General features: G+C 40.4%; 4 protein-coding genes and 1 long non-coding RNA gene across 6 annotated transcripts in view; 1 reads left to right on the forward strand and 4 right to left on the reverse strand.

Moving 5' to 3' along the window:
- Positions 1-960: 960 nt before the first annotated feature.
- LOC6584676 (signal peptidase complex subunit 2) lies at positions 961-1,875 on the reverse strand. The gene is made up of 2 exons (XM_002010284.4): positions 1,695-1,875; positions 961-1,594 (listed from the first exon to the last, which is right to left on the reverse strand). Exons 1-2 carry the CDS (start codon positions 1,731-1,733, stop codon positions 1,052-1,054), a joined length of 582 nt encoding a protein of 193 aa, XP_002010320.1. The 5' UTR covers positions 1,734-1,875; the 3' UTR covers positions 961-1,051.
- Positions 1,876-2,137: 262 nt separating this feature from the next.
- LOC6584677 (ubiquitin-like modifier-activating enzyme 5) lies at positions 2,138-3,506 on the reverse strand. The gene is made up of 2 exons (XM_002010285.4): positions 3,247-3,506; positions 2,138-3,185 (listed from the first exon to the last, which is right to left on the reverse strand). Exons 1-2 carry the CDS (start codon positions 3,504-3,506, stop codon positions 2,246-2,248), a joined length of 1,200 nt encoding a protein of 399 aa, XP_002010321.1. The 3' UTR covers positions 2,138-2,245.
- On the forward strand, positions 2,728-3,789 carry LOC122756821. Its single transcript, XR_006356669.1, has 2 exons — positions 2,728-2,817; positions 2,886-3,789. It is a non-coding gene; the product is annotated as an uncharacterized LOC122756821 (long non-coding RNA).
- Positions 3,790-4,357: 568 nt separating this feature from the next.
- LOC6584678 (cytochrome P450 4g15) lies at positions 4,358-12,657 on the reverse strand. Its single transcript, XM_002010286.4, has 5 exons — positions 11,985-12,657; positions 11,709-11,906; positions 10,819-11,001; positions 4,736-5,701; positions 4,358-4,663 (listed from the first exon to the last, which is right to left on the reverse strand). The coding sequence occupies exons 1-5, from the start codon at positions 12,181-12,183 to the stop codon at positions 4,464-4,466; spliced, it is 1,746 nt and encodes a 581-aa protein (XP_002010322.1). The 5' UTR covers positions 12,184-12,657; the 3' UTR covers positions 4,358-4,463.
- A 1,339-nt stretch (positions 12,658-13,996) lies between these two features.
- LOC6584679 (TWiK family of potassium channels protein 9) overlaps positions 13,997-19,305 on the reverse strand; it is a 37,286-nt gene continuing 31,977 nt past the window's right edge. The window contains exons 2-8 of one of the 2 annotated variants that reach the window (XM_002010287.4): positions 18,796-18,957; positions 17,781-17,904; positions 16,062-16,211; positions 15,811-16,002; positions 15,594-15,709; positions 15,442-15,534; positions 13,997-15,363 (exon numbers count right to left, since the gene is read on the reverse strand). In XM_002010287.4, the coding sequence (XP_002010323.2) occupies positions 15,202-15,363; positions 15,442-15,534; positions 15,594-15,709; positions 15,811-16,002; positions 16,062-16,211; positions 17,781-17,904; positions 18,796-18,957 (999 nt within the window). In that variant the 3' untranslated portion in view covers positions 13,997-15,201. The remainder of the gene's footprint in view (positions 15,364-15,441; positions 15,535-15,593; positions 15,710-15,810; positions 16,003-16,061; positions 16,212-17,780; positions 17,905-18,795; positions 18,958-19,305) is intronic. The other variant, XM_015161256.3, reaches the window with a different exon arrangement.

Consider the following 19,305-nt stretch of genomic DNA (forward strand, 5'->3'; position numbering starts at 1 on the left):
CTAGTTCTTATATCTTCTGAGATCGACGCGCTGAAACATACGGGCGCACAGACGAAGAGGGGTAAATCGACTCAAACCGTAACCATAATATCCTGATTTCCATTTTCAATGGGTACAGGGTATAAAAATAAAATGACGTCTACGACATGCAAACAATATTTAAATGAAGGATATATTGATATAGTACATATATAGAGCAATACCTATATCATTGACCTTTACACAGAAATGACTTAAACATCTTTCCTACAAGCGCGATATATATCCGCAGTATGATAACTACTCTGCTCCTCTCTCTTTCTTACCTATGCTATTTTGTAACAACAGACAATTTATAGGTAATAGGTATAAAAGGGCATTGAAGAATAAGCCCAATCTATTACAACAGTATTCTTAAAGTTTGTAGATCCTTCTGCTTCTTTTCCATGTTACGAAGGTCAAAGATAACTCGGTTTGTGTACATATGATATGGGCAAATTAGTCAGAACTTCGAAATGAGTTCAAATAATTTTGCAGTGCAGCAAGGGCTGAACAATGGCACGAGTTATATAAATGATTTATCAATATTATTAACATATTGAAAAAGTTTGCTTCCCTCTTATCACACTTCACTAAATTTGGAACGCCCGTCCTTTCTTTTCCATAGAATCAATACTTTCACACTGATGTAAACTATAGATGAATGAACTTTCATTTTTGGATATCCTAATGTCTATCATTTTGGTCTCAGTCTGATTAAACAACAACTTTTCTCATAGCTTTGTCCATTTGCCGAACTTTCTCACTTCCCTATCATAGCACATAATAGTAATACGATTAATTCACAGCTATACATAAGACTCCGATCCCATAGAACAACTCTATAGTAACTACAAAGAAATATGTATATGTATTAAGATTAGTGTATTTACTAAAATTAATTTAATGAGAATTAAAAAAAAAAAAAAAAACACATTAAAGTCGTTGGAAAGCAGAAAATATTTTAGACAATCAGCGATTGGGTGGATGACGGCGGCATCGACGGCGGCGTCGTCGGCGGCGACTCTAGAAGCTACTTGTCCTTCTTCTCGGCTGCGAGCGAGTTGTATAGTCGATTCACCTCGTTGGCCACCAGATTCTCGAGAATGATGCCGTTGGTGTCGATGAAGGCGGCACACGACTTGGTGCTCGTCTGTTCACGCTGGCCACGCCCATCTCGCACACACAGCGTCAGTATGTATTTGTCGTCATATTTCTTCATATCGGAGCTCGCCTCCCAGGTTCGTGATGTCTTGTTGCCGGCATCCTTCTGGATGGCCACAACAAAGGTGCCCTTCTCTCGGAACGTGGTATGGAGCGTTAGGACGCCCATGAGCGCAAAATAGGCCAGCACGCTGAATAGGAGCACCGGCTTCGACTGCGGAAACGGATGGGTGAAATCCCAGGCGTGAGCCATTATGGCAACGCCAACGGCCAGAGCGCAGAGCACTAGCCGAGTGTTGACCAAGCCGAACTGTTCCTTTAGGTGGGGACGATCACCAAGCAGGCAGGTCTTCACGGCATCATCCAGAGCATGTTTCACTGCAGAGCCGTCCCACTTGTTCACCTTAACCAGCTGCAAATAATTTATATTTTGCTTTAGACACGGCTGGCGACTGACGTGTTCAATAGCTTGAGGCCCAGATGCGAGCCGGTAAACGCTGTTCTTAACTTACCTCCTCAGCGGGCTGTGCTTTATCGTCCTTCTTGGTCATGGTGCTTGCCTTATTTAAATCAATTCCTATTTAACTTGCCTGGCAAGAATGAAATAAATAATAAAAAACAAATTGTTTTAACAATTTGACAACGCGACAGATATTCTATGTTTTCTGCAGCGTGACCGTATAACCGAATGTATTTTTTATGGGTGGCTTTTTCATATTTAGTATTTTATTTAATGTGAATACAAATTTTCTTATCGATAATTGCTAACAGTTTGTTTTGGAAGTTATATTTTAAAAATAGTTTTAAATTAAAACATTTAATTTAACTATTTATACCTGTTCAAAGACAAGAAAGTAACATACTTTTTAAAGATTTTATGTACGTTTTTAGTATTTTATACTGCTGATGTTAAACTGTTCGGTTAACTAACACTTATTATCGATAACAATGACCATTCGTTTCGAATTTTTATTTTTCAAGCTTTAAATTTCGTCGGTTGTTGTAAAAAAAAGTGTAAATATATGTATATATTTATAAATAACAGAGTATGGAATTAGTTTTGTTACATCGACTTCATTTGCGCCATTAAATCGTCCAAGCTCGTCTCTGGCAGACCCGCGTTCACAACAGCTGCACTTTCCGACTGGTTGACGTCCACTTTGTCGGGCGCTTCGTAAGCCAACCGCAAACCGGACGCTACATTTGTTGTGTTTGTGGTCTGTTGTTCCACTGGCGCATCCTCGGCCACAAGCTCAATGCCCCAATCGTTGCTGGCGTGCAACGGTTCATTGGACACCACCTCATCTATCTGCTGCTCCTTTGGCTGAGGACGTGCCTGGAACTCCTTCTGGCGCTGCAAACAGTACCGATCGTCGCACTCAGCGTTTGGCTTTAGCGTCATCTTGGGAAAGAAGTCGTTCAGGGCATTGTAGCCCAAGTAATCGGAGACCTCGCCGAAATTGAGCAAATATTTGAGCGCATTCTGGACCAGCAATCCCGCCGTAATGCCCATCGTTGTGGGCAGCGAGGCGGCACAGACGCCCTCGCGCTTCAGGGTACGCTCATCAATGTTCTCGGCGACCACCAATGGAGGGGCGCACGCAAAACAGGCTGTTTCGCCGGGACGTATGAACTGTATGTGCCCGGAGACGGCATTTTCCGATACTCCAGACTCAAACCAATTCAAATTGTTCTCATTGCAGGCAGCATTGATGGCCATGCGAGCCTCAAAGTTGTCGACGCAACTGAGCACCAGATCGACAGGCTGGCCCTTCTGGAGCCCGGACTCTGAGATTGTGGTCAGGAACTTATCAAAGTTTTCGACAGTGGTAATATTATAGTTGTGCGTCTCAATGACAACGTCTGGATTGATGAAGCTCAGTGTGCGCGCTGCTGCCTCCACCTTGGACAGGCCGGCCTGGTCGGGCGTGAAGAACAGTCGATTCATATTGGCCAGTTCCACCTTGTCGTAGTCGAAGAGAATTAGCTTGCCAATGCCACAGCTGTCAACGAAAATGTTACTTCTTGTTGCCTTAATTAAATTTGCATTTCCATTTGGCTTACCGTGTCAACATATCGGCTGTCACGCTGCCCACGCCTCCGACGCCCACAATCGCCACCGCCTTATCACGTATGCGCTCATAGTCTTTGACAATGTTCATGCGCTGCAGCGCCATGAGACGGCTGTAGGGATTGGAGTCAACAACTTCGGCGGACATACGCTCGATGCGTTCGCGTGCAATGCGCGTTGAAGTCTTTTGCTCTTCAAGCTCTGTTTTCAGCTCGGCAATGATTGCCTGCAGTTCATCAATGGCGGTGGACATCTTCGAAACGGAATGGAATGGACTCCACAAAAGAAGAAAACAAAACCAACGCTAGCCCCAAAATCCTAATAACAATTGAGGGCTGTCGTCGTGTCACTTTCGCTGGAACAGCTGTGCGGCGTTGCCAGATGTCTTGCACATCTAACAATTACTATCGATAACGCTAACGCTTTAGAGCTGGGCTTCAGCCGTGAAGCACGAAATATGTAAAAATATAATTTTGGAGCATGAGATTCTTAATTAAAAAATTTTGTGAGTGCAATTATAAGACTTATTTGCAATATTTGAAAGTTTTCTAATTTATTATCTCTCTTACTTTGGCCAAGCAACGGTAAAATCTATCTCTCTGCCTCTGCTAGTCTCTTGATTGCCTCTGATTATTTCGCCTCTACCTCAATTGAATATTTCTCTATTTTTAATGAATACTGTATCTCATTTATGTGGAGCTGTAATTCATATCTCTCCACTCTTACTTTGCTATGTTTCTGTTATTATTAACAGAAACCACGCATTAATGTTTAGCTTGTTCCCATCTCTAGAACGAAGTGTTGCCCATGCCCACAAATAAAACTCCCGCAAAATTCGAAAATATTACACCAAATATATTGTCAAAACATTACACATATTATTATTAAATACACAAAAAAAAGGATATAATTAATAATTGTTGCTGCTTGAGTGTGTCGTGTGTCTGTCTGTGTATGTGTGTGTATGGTTCTTTGTTAAATGTTAAATGCAGCGCTTGAAAATTGCCACGATAAACAAATTGTTATCAAATATCCATAAAAATACATAATCCATTCGTTGTGTGTTTTTGTTTGTGTCTGTCTGTCTGTGTGTGTGTGTGTGTGTGTGTGTGTGTATTGTTATTTATATTCTGCCTGTATTATGTATGTATGTATGTAGTATTACTGTATAGACCGGGACTATCACTTGCAAGAAAATATAAGCATAAGTTTATGATGCTGCCGTGCTGCCAGCTGTGGTCGCCTGTCCCGGCTGTCGGGGCTGTAGGCGGACTCGGAAGCCCTCCTCCCGCTTCAGTATGATGTCCGCCTGCAGCCTGAAGTCCGATTCGCTGAGGTCCGAATAGACACGATAGTTGCGCATGATGGTCGACAGCAGAATCTTCAGCTTCAGCATGGCATATTTCCGACCTGAGCACATATATATGGAGGGGGGAAGAATCAGTAAATGAAAATCGATACAAGGACTCGTTTAGCACTCACCCACACAGCTGCGGGGTCCTGCTGAGAAGGGCACAAAGGCATAATAGTGTCGATTCGCCTGGCGTTCGGGCAGAAAGTTGTCCGGATCGAAAACATTGGGATTGGCGTAGACCTTGGGATTACGGTGCAACAGAATGGTAGCCACGGTCACTGTAGCGCCACGCGGTATAACATAGGGTCCAGAGTTCAGCTGCAGATCCTCCTGAAGCTCGCGAGCGATGAGCGGCACTGGCGGAAACATGCGCAGCGTTTCCATCAGACAGCGTTCCAGATATTTCATTTCCAGCGTATCCTGAAACGTGGCCGGTCGCTGCGAGTCCCCAAAAATGCCGTCCAGTTCGGCGATCACTCGATCCTGTATGTTCTGATGTATACCCATTAGCGATAGGAAGAACGAAGATCCGGCTGCCGTAGTGTCATGCCCCTCAAACATAATCGTGTCCACTTGCTCCTTGATCTCGGTGTCCGTAATGAGTGCTCCATTCTGGGCACTCTCCAGCATTAGGTCGAGGAAGGCCAAGCGCTTCTTCTCGCCAATATCGTTGTCCTCCACATCCAGGTCGTCTTTGAGGCCCGCCGACTGGCCGTAGGAGAGGCCAGCAACAGGAGCGCTCTGCTCCTGCTTGGGCTGGGTCCCCGTCGCCATCTGTTTCTCCCGCTGTTCGCGCAGCTCGCGCTCCTCCTGCTCGAGGGCGGCGGCCTTCAGCTCGCTTTGGGCCAGTGAGCCGCGTGTGCCCTGCTCGAAGGCCGCCTTCTTGCTGCGTATGACCTTTGTGGTGAGGCCGTGAATGATGTTCAGCAATCGGCCCTGCTCCTTGTAGTAGCGCGTCAGCGTGAAGATGAACTCGTTGCGCAAAAAGATGCTGCGATGCCGGGCATGGAGTATATCGCACATCCTCATCACGGCCATGGCATACTCAAATCCGGACTTGTCTTGCGTCTTCTTCGATACGCCCATAGCGGTCTCTGTGCGCCGGTGGAAGAGAGACGGAAGAGGATTGCATGAGATGAGTTCGAGATTGAGCATCAGATTGGAAGTGGAATGCACTCGACTGACCCAAGCGCCAATTGAACTTAACAAACATACAACGGACCACTCTGCCGCCTGACTAATTGTAGATACAATGCATAAATAGCAATCGTTTTAGATGTGCAACATATGTACACACACACATACATACATACATACATTCTATGTGTCTATATATGCGATAGCGTTGATAGCTGGCCAACAGGTCGTATGAAAATTAATTTCTTCATATGCTCAACTATATTCAATAGATAAACCATTCTTAACACAGTGAAATTATTATAATAATTATAATAAATAAATAAATAATAATATAAAATACTTCATATATTTCAGATAGAAAATTAAATATTCGCATAAATTGAACTTTGTACTTTACTCTTAATCAAATCGCAAAGGTGTCTTTCTACAGGTTTGAATATATTTACATGCACCGATAAGGTGTTTTAATTTACTGTAATTATTCCTACGACTGGAAAATGGGTAGGTAGCACTGATAATAATAGGACAATAAGGGTAGGTTCATTAATATTACAAAACCTATGTCTAGACTGAAAACGGAGTGAGAAGAAGATATTATAAATTTCTATTCTGTGAGCTGAATATTTTATAAAACAATCGCTCGTGTCGATTTACACATAATATCATATATCATATAAATATGGAGATTTTTCTGTCTAATGAATCCCTTGCATTTCTCACATTTTAATGAATCGCGTACACATTATATAATAATACATGTGTATATATATTTGAATATATCTGCTTTTGAATCGTCTCACATGAATTATACAGATATCAGGTAAATGGATTGGAGATATATGGAATTTTTAAAAAGCGTAAGGCGAATCAATATTAATTATATGGAGCTTGCGTCACTTAGTCCGTTTATCCATATGAATGCCAATCTGGTTATATAAGCTCGGGTCTCCTACAATCTGAAGACAGTGAAACTGCAACTTTTCCAGTTATAGAGTTAGGATCAGCTAGGTTTTATAAAGGCTATCATTTTTGTGGATTGCCAGTTAGGATTGTCATTTGGCTATGGTATAAATGCAATATGCTCTTTAACTATTGAGAACGATTGAATTCATTGAGATGTGTGCCCAGAAATTCCAAATATTATCTACAATTCTAACAAAGTATCGATACTCTTGGTATATGATATATGAAATGATATATATGATATGATATGATATATAATTTTTGCATAAATCGTTAAAGTATGTCAATAGAAATGCCCAATGGCCGTTGATATCTTATTGATTTTGACTTTCGGCACAAGTATAAATCTTAAATTTCAGTTCTCTAGCACAGGTTTCTCAGATTGCAAAAAATCTATTTTCCGATTATCCATGCGATTTTTTACCGCGAAATGGTTTACGGATAGACTGTCAGACGGATAGCTAGACGGACATTGCACTAATCCAATATACCCGATTCACAATGAGTATAAATATTTATAATATATATTCTTTGCAAATTAATTTTAATTAACATATTTAGAAAATATATATTTTATCGATAAATCAAGAAGAAAATAAACAATATTTACACATACTTCTGAGTATTTAAATCAATGAATTATTCAATACATTTTTTTATTAAAAGCAAGAATACCAAACATATTTGCATATATTTATTAGCATTTGACAATTGACTAATTAATTAATTTACTCAAATTAATATACAAACATGTTAGTCGTAAACTAAGTTAGATAGAGACTATTTATTTATGTGGTTTGTATAAACAGTATGCAGTCAATTGCGTTATTCTGAGATATTGATAATATTGATTGAATAATTGCATTTCTTTTAAATGTGTTTAAAAATTGGAGAATCTAAGCTCATGAGTTAAAAAAAAAAATAAAAAAAATAAAAATAAAAAATAAAAAATAATATATATATATATATATGAATCGCTCGAAAATTATAGATCTATGGCTTCTTGGAACCTGCAACAATTTTGAAATATTTTTACATCTATATTAAAAATTCTTCATTTCTTGTGCATATAAATGAATTTCAATTGAATCAGCATGATATTTAAAATTCTTAAAAATTTCAGCTATATTTCAATTGATCTCAAACTGTCAACGGACATCAGGCCAGTCCGATTGCCTTCTAGCCATTAGCAGCTTAGTTTTTTCTAGTCTTGTCAAGAGGGACTGGCTAATTCAGTTTTGGACGAATTACGTATTGGCGTGATCGAAATTTTTTACGCCAAAATTGTTGCGTGTGGAAATTTGAAAACGACATTGCGCAAGCGCCAGTGGAAATGCTGGTTTTCCACTTGCCATTTTCAGCATTTCACTTGCTGGCCCACTGGCCAGCTGGTCAGCTGGCCAGCTTGCAGGCAGGCAGGTAAAAACGAGTTGCACCTGTTGCAGCTCCTTGTGATTATGATGCCTTGTGGCGGTTATGCAATCATAAAAATGACATTTGAATTCGGTTTTGCTTTCGATCTGCTGTTCGCCTGATGCATCATATAATATAGTATATATGTATATATGTATATGCTATGTGAAGCATGCGAATGGAAAGAAAACAGATAGAAGAGGCAGAAAACAAAAACAAAACAAAAAATGATTTGCACACTTTATCAATTTTTTCTAATTTTTATTTTCACTCTTAATTGCTAATTGCTTGTTTGCGTCAGCCCAGGCCTAGGTCTAAGCCTGGGTCTGTGGCTGGTGTCTGGTGTCTGGTGTCTGGGGTCTGGGACTGGGGCCTGGGCTCGTTTGCGATCTGCAGTTGCATTCAAATTTTCCTGATTAAGCGCTTAATGGGAATGCGACGTGATTTTAATTGTTGCTGGCAATTTGCAGTACGCTGCGCACTTTTGGCAGCACTTCAATTATGGGCGAAGGTAAGCGCGTCTGCGTTATGCAACGGCCTAGAAATCAATCGGCCTGGCATTACTAGCAGACCGACATAGATAAAGGCGATTAAACATATATGCACATCTTGATATATCGATATCTATATCTATCTATATATATATGTATATATTGTAGTATATGGGCGGCAATGTCATTAACATGTTTACGCTCCAGCCTGGCCAAGTGCCAGAGCCAGAGTGGACGCAAAACGATCAGCGGATTCAGCTGTTTTCACTTTTAGGCCAAAACGTGTTTGGCCTTAAATAAACGACTGGCACTTTGGGGTGGCACAGTTAGTTAGCCATTGGCTAAAATTGCATTTATGATATAATCTCACTGTCGCTTCGAGAAGCCTTCGAGCAGCATTAAGTGAAAGTCGCCATGCAAACAAGATTTTACTAGTTGCAAAATCAAATCAGAAATCGAATCTCTCAATAGATGGAAATTACATTCAGGATAACATAAAGCGAATACCTGAATGTTTGAGCAAAACATCTAAAAAAGTTCAATTTGGAAAATACATTTAATTATTATAAATATACAATTTGATAAATTAAATAAAATTTGATTTAATATTCTTTTTGATAAAATAAATTTTTTTAAAAGATATACATATAAAAAAAGTCAAGTAAGAAAACTCTAGCAGAGAGTGATCCACTCAACCTTAAACTCGCGCTCTGCTGACTGCGCAGTTGACGCAGCGACTGCGCTTGGACTGCATTTTGGGCTATGTCTGGGACTTATTTGTTGAATAACTTTTCTTGTAGAACGAGCTTTGTAAGCCAACTTTCGGAGTGGTATAATGACTTTATATATGTGTATGTTATTTGCCAAGCCACAAATCTCCATTTCTTGAAATACGTTATTTTTATACCCTGAACCCATTGAAAATGGGAAATCAGGGATAATGGTTTTGTTGGCAGAAGGAGGCGTGGCAGACCGCACAAAGTATATATATATTTGATCAGGGCGACGAGCTGAGTCGATTTAGACCTATCCGTCTGTCTGTCTGTCCGTCCGTCCGTATGTTTGAACGCGTCGATTTCAGAAGATATAACAGCTAGAAACTTGTTTTTTTCAGGTTTGGAGGTTAGGCCGGATTCGGGACCCGCAACATGACTCTAATTGCATAACTTCGTGTCTATAGCTTCAAAGATGATGATGATATAATTTTATAGCCGATTTTTGAAGAGGTTCTTAATGGACACCACTAAAACAGTAAAAGTTATCGATTTTTTTTTTAAATAAACACTATATGCGCGTACTATGCAGAAACCTACCAAAAAAATGTAAGTCTCTAGCTCGTATAGATTCCGAAACGGACGCATTTCGACATATGGACAGACGGACTTACGGCCGACAGGGATAAGCCGACTCAGCTCGTCGCCCTGATCACGCTTTCTTCTGCCTGTTATATACCCAATTTATAAGTCGTCAAATTGTTAAAAATCGTTTTGCATATTTAAAAATTTTACTTATTTTTTAATTTTTTTTATATTTATATTTTTATGTTTTTAAATTTTTATTTTTTACTTTATAGATGATTTATGTATGATTAGTCCTGGTATGAACATACGGATATATATGTACATATGTATGTCTATAGATTGCGGGGCTTGTGGAAATCGGTGTACGCCAGTTTGCGGCGGCTCATTATTTTAACTATACGATTTAGCAGTAGCCGTTGGGGTATATATGTATGTATATATGGTATGTATGCATATGTAGTTGTGTTTGATATAATTCGGTCCCGGGTCATCTCTCTCTATCTCTCTCTGCTTCTATGCTGTGTCTACACAGACAAAAGCGGCAAATGGATAACAGCGACAAAGAAAGCAAAATTTGGATTTGTGCGAGTATATGGGGAAATAGGTCTGTGCTCAATTGTAGCATATATACATACATATGTGCGTGTATGTGTGTTTGTAGACGGTAATCTCATGTAGCTGGCAGATACATACATAGGTACCTATATGTAGTATGTGCACGTACTGTATGTCTCTGTGTGTGTACGCACAAGAAAAAAAAAGCGAATCGGAATTTGAATGTGAAACTGTAGACAAATCCATGGAATGCGTGCGTGTGAGTGGACTGTACCGTTTAACTAAGTATATGAGTGTATCTCAGTGTGAGTGTGTGCGTGTGTGCGTGTGTGTGTGTGTGTCACTTACCCAATAGAATCTCCACAGTTGCCTCACTCATGTAATCATGACAATCAAACGTGCGTCCATCCTCCGCACGCAGCTTCCGCACCACATTGCGCGAGTTCTCGTTAAACAATTCAATGAAACTCTTTAAGACATTCAAATGGAATGTGGGTGCGATAAGTTTGCGATGAGCCCGCCATTTTTGACCTGATCGAAAGGAGATATAGAAAAACGAGTAAGATGAGTAGAAAGGAAGAGCTCAAAGGATACATACTTATATCTATGATATAATCTAAGAGACCTTGATATATACAAATATTGAATGCTCAACTTTTATATCTGATATGCATTGACATACCTACTGAACTATACCTTTAATCTTTAAGTGTAATGAGAAGGGACAAAGCTTAGCTAAAATGATTATAAACAGAAAATTCGAAAATTCGAGATAACTGATTCAGATTGATGTCGGGGTATCGTCATAAGGCACATATTAAATTTGATCACTATATGGATGTATATGACAGACATCAAAAAGTGAAAGGTCGTGGGAAAGAGAAGGCGAGCGAGAGAGAAAGAGAGTGGTTGCAGAAGCCAGTTAGTTAGAGTTAGATAGGGATGACAATTGCACATGAGATCTTTCATCTCTCACACGCTCCCTCTCCCTCTCCGTTTCTCACTGTGCTGTTCTTTGTTTGGTTTATTTATAGCCGCCATTTGTGCGGCGTTGTTGTGCCAACTGTCAGGCTTACAAATCGTTTTATTAATTTATGATTCCATAAACGCAATTTAAATTGCATTAGCTAGTCGAGAAAGAGTGTGAGAGAGAGAGAGAGAGAGAGAGAGTGGCAGCATATCAAGCAAGCCCCTTCCTCTTAGCACACACACACACACACACACACACTTGGACTCACCTGTGCTGATTAGGAGGCCATCGCCCAGCCAAGGCTTGAAGAACTTGTACTCGGATGCCTTGTCGATGTACACGTGGCTGCTCAGGAGCAGCTCGACGTCGCGCGGATCGTAGATGAAGACGACCAGCTTGGGCCCGATCCACATTTTGGCAATGTGCTCGAAGGGGGTGCTCTTGCGTATGACTGTTTTGAAAACAGCTGTAAATACAGGACACAGGAAACAGGATACAGGCTACAGAATCGAGGCTGCTGCTCAGCGAATTGCATTGAACCTACACGAAGCGGGCCCAATCACATCGAACAGATGCCCCACAATGGGCAGGCCGCGCGGTCCCGGCAGCCGGGCCGCCAGCTTGTAGAGATGGGCGCGAGAGAGTCGCCAGTAGATGTACCAGAGCACCAGGGTGGGCAGCAGCAGCAAGTAGAAGACGCTGCTGGGCGAGCCCACAGCGGCATCTTTCTTCAGCACCTCCATTGAGGTGGAGCACACACTCTCAACTAGCTAGCTGGCCGATACGGGCAAACGCAAAAAAATAAATCACACACAGAAAAAAAAAATAAAATAAAATAAAATAAAAATAAATAAATGAAGAAGAAGCACAAGTGTACGGACGCACACACACACACACACAGACAGACACACAGGCACGCACACCCGGGATGCGAGACGCCACTGCGGGCACACGGAGCACTGAGCACTGAGCGTAGGCGGAGACGAACTCAAGCGCGGAGCTTAAAACATTTTTTTATTGCGCGCGAATTATTATTTTTTTTTTACTATTATTTTTTGATTTTTGGCTCGTTTTTTTTTTCTGTTATTTATTTTGTATCTCTTGTTTTGTTCCGGATGCTGCGGATGCTCGTCGCTGTCTGTCCGCCGCGATACTGATACAATTGCCAGCCAGGCGTCGGGCGATGCGCTTCGGCAGCAGCACAACAAATAATAATAACAGTGGCCACAATAATAATAATAATAATAATAATAATAATAGCAGTAATAATAACTCAACTAATATTATTTACAGAAAGCAAAGCAACAACAAAATTCGTAATCAGAGATAAAAAAAAAAGTTGAAATGAAATGGAATGGGAAATGCTCGCCCGACGTTGCACGCTCCACGCTCCGCGCTGTGACTAGTGGCTGGTGACTAGCCGGCGGCGGCAGTGCGCCCGACTTTTATAGCCAACAATGTGGCAAGCGGCAAGCGAATTGGCGAATTGGCGAACTGGCCGCTTGGCAGCTGGCCGCATTGACGAATTGCCGAACTGACTGAGTGACCAACTGGCGCCGATCGACAGCCAAGCAGCCAAGCAGCCAGGCAGCCAAGCAGCCGGACGTGCAGTCTTTATCAATTTCATTCATTCAAATTGTGGCGCGCATTGCCCCGTCTCACTCACACACAAGTAAAAACCTTGCAGTCGGGTCTTACCGACTGCTGAATACCCATTCACAGGTCAAAGAGCGCGGCAGCCTTTACCCAATTGGTATATATATTAAACCTATATATATACTATTTGAGTGAAAATCAAAAGAAAAGTTGCCAAATTCAAAAATTTTCTAGCTTCAGAACTTACTTCGCAATGACCGTACGGACGCTATAAGCGGAGTCATTATAACCAGATTCTACTATAGTTTTACCTAATTATCCAGGCGTAGCTTTATATATATATATCCGCCTAATCTTTTTGAACTACGTTTATCAACTCGAGTATATATTCCCAATTTAAACTCTCTAAAACTTCATCTACTATGGTTTTTGAGCTATCGTATTTTCAAGACTTTAAGGATTTTCCAACCTGACACTCCAGGGAATTATCTTGATAGTTTATAATTCAAATATTCCACTATTTATAATGGAAGTATTCTATCGGGAATGTCTTAGCCATTTATAATTCGAGTATATCTTTTCAATTTCCATCTCTCTAGCTTCAATGTATGCAAACAGACAGAAGAACAAGACTTAGGGACAAGCAGACAAACGGACGTAGAGCAACATGTATATTACACAAAGCCAATATACTCATTTCGGCTGCGTGAATGAGCATAGTAAAAGCTCGGCTACCCATTTCCCAAAAGCTTCATTCAAAGTGAGTCTCATTCGCAGTCTCAGTCGTAGTCACAGTCTCTGTCTCAGTCGCTCTCTCTGTCCCTGTCTCAGTAGCTCTCCCTGTCTCAGTCTCAGTTTCAGCTGCAGTTGCTCAGAGTTGATTTGCGCTTAGTTTAAGTCTTTTTTATTTTGTTTATTTTGATTTGGACATTTATGCATGATTATTTTTAGTATTTGTTACCTAAAGCTAAAAAAAAAAAAAAAATTATTTATATATGTATATGTATATATCTATATATAGATATTCCATCACTTTTTGCCATAATAAGTAAAAGCGAGGCGCGATCAATAAGTTGTCATTTACCGAGACTAGAAAGCGCTCTATTCTGATGACCCTATGCTTGCAATTCGAGTTATATTTATGTATGTCGATCAACAGTAATAGTCAATAAAAAAGTCACATGATATGTGAGCTAGTTGAATTTATATGAAATAGTGAAAAAGTAATTTAGTTGGGCTTGTCTGGCTAGAAAATAGCCTGACATAAATATGTCTAATTGTGTAGTGTTCAATATTTTCGATAATCATTTAAGCTATCCAAAATAAGCAAAATTCATATAATACATTGTGCTTTGCTTCTTTATGGTCCCTGATTTAAGCATAAGGAACCCTGTGAAACTATCGATTTTTATCGATAATAAGAAAACTAGAAGAGCAATCGCAATCGACCTTGACACAGGAACGCAGATGGCAGTGTCCAGCTATGAGCATATGTAAGGGTTCCATCTTTAGGGCTTATGAGAGAGATAGCTCCTGAGCGACCAAGATGGGGACAGACCAGATAGTATGAGGTTTTTCTTGTTAAAGCGAACAGATGACGCTCAGCTCATTTTGATTAAGCAGATATATATTCCCTAAGTACCCAGTTTACAAGTCTATAAAATCTATTGCAAATTTCACAATTCTCTAGGGAAGCAATGAAGTATATTTTTAGCTACCATCGGAAGTTTCGCCTGACATTATCATAACTACTTATTGATCGGCCCTCGTTTATAGATGTGACCACAGTGCGTATGAGCAATATTATTGCCCAGACATTTACAATTAATTAGATTAAGAAATTAGCTTATGGAAGTCGTTGGCTGGACATCACTGGACCACAGGGTCACAGAGCTCACTGATTGCTGCCCATTGATAGAGATACAACTAAACACACATACACACACGCACAGTCGTACACATACAAGCTCACTCACTTACACACACACACACACAGATACATGAACAGTAAATGGAAGCATAACAACAACTATATAGAAACATTATGCAAAGCCTAACTAAATACAAAGATCTCTCTCTCTAACATATGATATTTCTTGGGTTGTGATGTGCCTAGGTCTAAAAGTATGCTATAGTACTAGGTGTTATCGATGTTGATGATGCGCTTAGACGGACGACTCGTAGATGACGATTTGCAGCACCTTCGGCTTGCTGTTCTGCGCCTCCTTCACCTCCTTCAGTATGGCATTCGTGATGGCCTCCAGTGCAGCGATGTCCGAATTGTGCTCGCTCTTCTTGTTGCTATTCCACTTGGGCATGGAGACCTGCTGGCACACGATGGAATTTATTATTCAACACTGTCACAGTGTGCATTAGCAGTGGCTGTAGCTGCTCACTTCACTTACAGTTAAAACTTTTTGCAAAGTGGTGTAGTCCAGGCCCGTGCCCGCCGTTTCGCCCAGGCGTCGCAGTGTCTCCGCCATTGGACCCGATAGCTCCTGTAAGGCAAGGTAAGGCTTGAGTTGAGAGGGTGGGGGAGGGGGAGAAGCACACTTACCTGCAGCTTGGCCCAGCTGGTCGCATACTGGCGACGCACCAGCTCAATGATGGTCGAGGTGAGCGCCAATCCAATCAGTATATAGAGTGTGCACAGCAGCATATAGTTTGGTTTCTCTGTGCAAAGAGAACGAGAGAGAGAGAGATAGAGAGAGAGAGAGAGAGAGAGAGAGATAGCTCGATTGGCTGTGGTAATGTTTTGATTGCGACTAACGTACTGGGCACCAGATCACCGAATCCTATCGTTGTCATTGTAATGAAGCAAAAGTAGAAGCCATCGAAGAACGTCCAGTCGTCCTCCCAGAGCAGCAAGAGCCCGGCGCCAGCTGCCAGATAAACACCCAGAAATCCAACTGCCAGAATGGCATAGAACCAGGTCTTGCCGATGAAGTTTGTGAACTTTGGTTTCGCTGCAATCGATAATAATCGTTATCGTAATCGTAATCATACTTTGCGGTACTCCACTCACTTGGCATGTGCTTGCCAAAGACGGACACAGCGCTGGCAAAGAGTCGACCCCAGTCGGCGATGACGGTCAGCGTGAAGGGTATTCCGATGAGTGCGAAACAAATGCAAAAGACACGACCGCTCGTCGTTACGGGCACTATATTACCATAGCCTGTAAGAGAAAGAGAGAGAGACAGAGAGGGATGAGTAACGTATTTTTATATTTTGTATTTTTATATTAATATATTTTAATTAATTAATTAATGATGACATATTCCAGACTTAAATAAAATGAAGGAAAAAAAAAAAAAAAAAAAAAAAAAAGACAAACAAATTAAGTCAAGAAAGCTGCTGCTGATTTATTTTAAACAAATTGCCGACTCTAGCGAGGTGACAGCCCAGTTAATTTTAATTAAAATAATAATTGAATTATTTGAATAATAATATTAAATTGCAATTATACAATGGTTATAGTTTATACATTATACTTTTAGACGCAGTGTCACTGCGAAATACCATAGATTCTATGGTTCATGAATTGCTTTCTAATTTTTAAAGAGGAGTGTTATATACCTTGAAATTAAATTAACGTAATCGTATATATATAATCTTTTAATATATCACGTAGTACAAGTTTCTTCGATAAATTATTCTGTCCTCGTAGTATCGATTAAAATTGACTATGTTACTTGGTCTACATAATTTAAAGACTACAGATTTTACTGATATCAAATTATACATCGATTTTTAATATAACAAGTAAGAAGGCTCTAGTCGAGACTGCTCGACTAGGAGATACCCTGAACCCTGATATTCTAATCATTCTGGACTTCTTTTATGCACATATACATACATATATACATGCACTTATAAGCACGCGCTCTGCTAACTGCGCAGTAAGCAGCGGCTGCGCTTGGGCTGCGCTGCAATGTGGGCAATATTATGAGAATTTATTTGTTGAATAATTTCTTTTGTAGACATACAATCTTAATGAAACTTTCAGAGCGTAATGATATGGTTAAAATGTGTGTACATTCCAAAGCACAAGTTTTTAGTACTTGAAATGCGTTTTTTACAAATTGGGGACGAATGGCGCGTGGTATCCGAAATCTGTAAATTACAAAATCTTTGTATTCATTAACTTTATATACAACGCGAATTTGAAGTCTCCAGGTTGTTCAAATTAGGCTGAAAAAATTATGTCGATTTTTCGATTATTCTTGATAAAAAAAGTTCTCGGATGAGTTATCGAAAAAATATGATAAACTTGTACTGCCAAATTTCAGCTCTCTAGCTCTTATATCTTCTGAGATCCTTTTGCTCATACGGACGGACGGACGGACGGACGGACGGACAGACAGACAGACGGACAGGGCCAAATCGACTTAGCTCGTCGCCCTGATCAAGAATATATATACTTTGTGGGGTCTGCCACGCCTCCTTCTGCCTGTTACATACTTTTCACAAAACCATTATACCCTGATTTCCCATTTTCAATGGGTTCAGGGTATAAAAAGTATATAAACCATCTAAAATCTACATTTTATTCTTATAAATAAGACTATGTATAATTTATAATTTAGATGCTACTTAGATCTAATTTAAATTTCAGATAATTTGATTCATTTGCACATTCTTAAGTTAAATTCATATATAGAACGTAGACTAAGGCAGGGTACCTTCTAGTCAGGCACTACCGTCTAAAACTTGCCTTTCGTTCGACTCACAGTTGATGACTTACCTATAGTGGTTAACACAGTTGATGAGAAGAACACAGCTTGCAGTATGCTCCAGCGCTCATAGGGCTCTGGAAAGTCTTTATCGGCTACGATAAGCAGCCCGCCCTCTGCCGCCTGTTGTACGGCCTATTGAAAAGAAGAAAAGAAATCAATTAATGGTGTGTTCATGACTTTGTCTAATCCAAATACAATGAAAAAAGTTCAAAATAGTTAAAATTTTTATTGTATTGCTGTAATTTAAAATAAATCATAAAATAGTAAGGAAACAAATAATTGGCCAAAGTGCTTCTCCACGTATGTCTGACGTCAAGTGTGTCATAGGTATAAAGTTGTCTTTACTGATTACAGTTATATACTACTAGCACTACCATGACTATAAAGACTTCGTCAAGACTGTCCGGACTAGCCCTTCGATAATCGGATATTCTAAGCCTACTACGCTTCATCATCATTCCAGTCATCAATAGAACGTGTGTACAGTAATATAGTCGTTGAATTTTGAGTTGCTGACTCTAAAACTGTAGGAGATATAGTTTTATCCGATTTGCCACGCCGTCAATGGCCTTAGATATATCCGCCATATCTTATTGATTTTGTGCCACCAATACAAATATACATTCCAAATTTCAACTCTATAGCACTTCAACTACAGTGATTTCTACCATATGCCACGCCCCTATTGGGTGGATGAGGAACATTTTGATATGGTATAATTCTAGGGTATATCGAGTCTTTCATATGGATAAACGATCACCGACGGACGGACGGCGCGAAGAAGATTCCGCAAAATCAATATACTCATTTTACTTGCGTGAATGAGTATAAAAATATTAGGTATGAAAATGTAGTCCAAGCTTCTCTGAACCATATAATAATACTTATGCAACACAATATTTTCGTTAAGATATTATTAAATAATAACAATACTAATACATACAAATCGCATTTTATTGAATCGCTAAAATATGCCAAAAAGTATGCAACGAATTTTGCATATTGTGTTTCCATTGCACTTACCGCTTCATATTTGGCCAGTTCAAAGGAGAGCAGCTCATTGAGATTGTTCACTTCGGTGTTGTTCAATATGGTGCTCATGAAGCGCTCCCGCTGCGTCTTGACCACGTCCTTCAGCTGGGTGAGGCGCGCCACCTCCGCGGGCCGCTCCAGATGGCGAAAGATCTGCGTCAACAATGTGAAAAATGGGTACTATTGCAAATTGAAAGGCTACGCTGCATTAGCATTTAATTAAAGTGCGCCGCATAATAAATGGCTGGCACCAGCAGACCGGGGACAGAGGGCCACCGAGATGAACGCCATGGCGGCCCTGGCCGGCATGCAGACCATGGGAGAGGGGCGGGTCTACAGAAGTAGAGGGCTTTGATGGCATCACCAGGGCTATGACTGTGTGCTAAGGCAGCTATGTGCAATTTATTGGCATTTGATTGATGGCCAAGGCGATTCCACTCAGCGCTCTCTTTGCTGTTGCTGTTGCTGTTGCTGCTGTTGTTGTAATTATACCCTGTAACC

The sequence above is a fragment of the Drosophila mojavensis genome, unplaced genomic scaffold, assembly GCF_018153725.1.
Source record: "Drosophila mojavensis isolate 15081-1352.22 unplaced genomic scaffold, ASM1815372v1 contig_136, whole genome shotgun sequence".
Lineage (NCBI taxonomy): Eukaryota > Metazoa > Arthropoda > Insecta > Diptera > Drosophilidae > Drosophila > Drosophila mojavensis.

Excerpts from the sequence above, each read along its gene's own strand:
- LOC6584677 (XM_002010285.4), bottom strand. The coding sequence starts at position 3,506 with ATGTCCACCGCCATTGATGAACTGCAGGCAATCATTGCCGAGCTGAAA. Across the intron at positions 3,186-3,246 it reads ACAGCCGATATGTTGACACG|CTGTGGCATTGGCAAGCTAA; the intron begins GTAAGCCAAATG and ends TTTCGTTGACAG.
- LOC6584676 (XM_002010284.4), bottom strand. The coding sequence starts at position 1,733 with ATGACCAAGAAGGACGATAAAGCACAGCCCGCTGAGGAG. Across the intron at positions 1,595-1,694 it reads AAGCACAGCCCGCTGAGGAG|CTGGTTAAGGTGAACAAGTG; the intron begins GTAAGTTAAGAA and ends AATTATTTGCAG.
- LOC6584678 (XM_002010286.4), bottom strand. The coding sequence starts at position 12,183 with ATGGAGGTGCTGAAGAAAGATGCCGCTGTGGGCTCGCCCAGCAGCGTC. Across the intron at positions 11,002-11,708 it reads TGGCCTCCTAATCAGCACAG|GTCAAAAATGGCGGGCTCAT; the intron begins GTGAGTCCAAGT and ends CCTTTCGATCAG. Across the intron at positions 4,664-4,735 it reads AGGACCCCGCAGCTGTGTGG|GTCGGAAATATGCCATGCTG; the intron begins GTGAGTGCTAAA and ends ATATGTGCTCAG.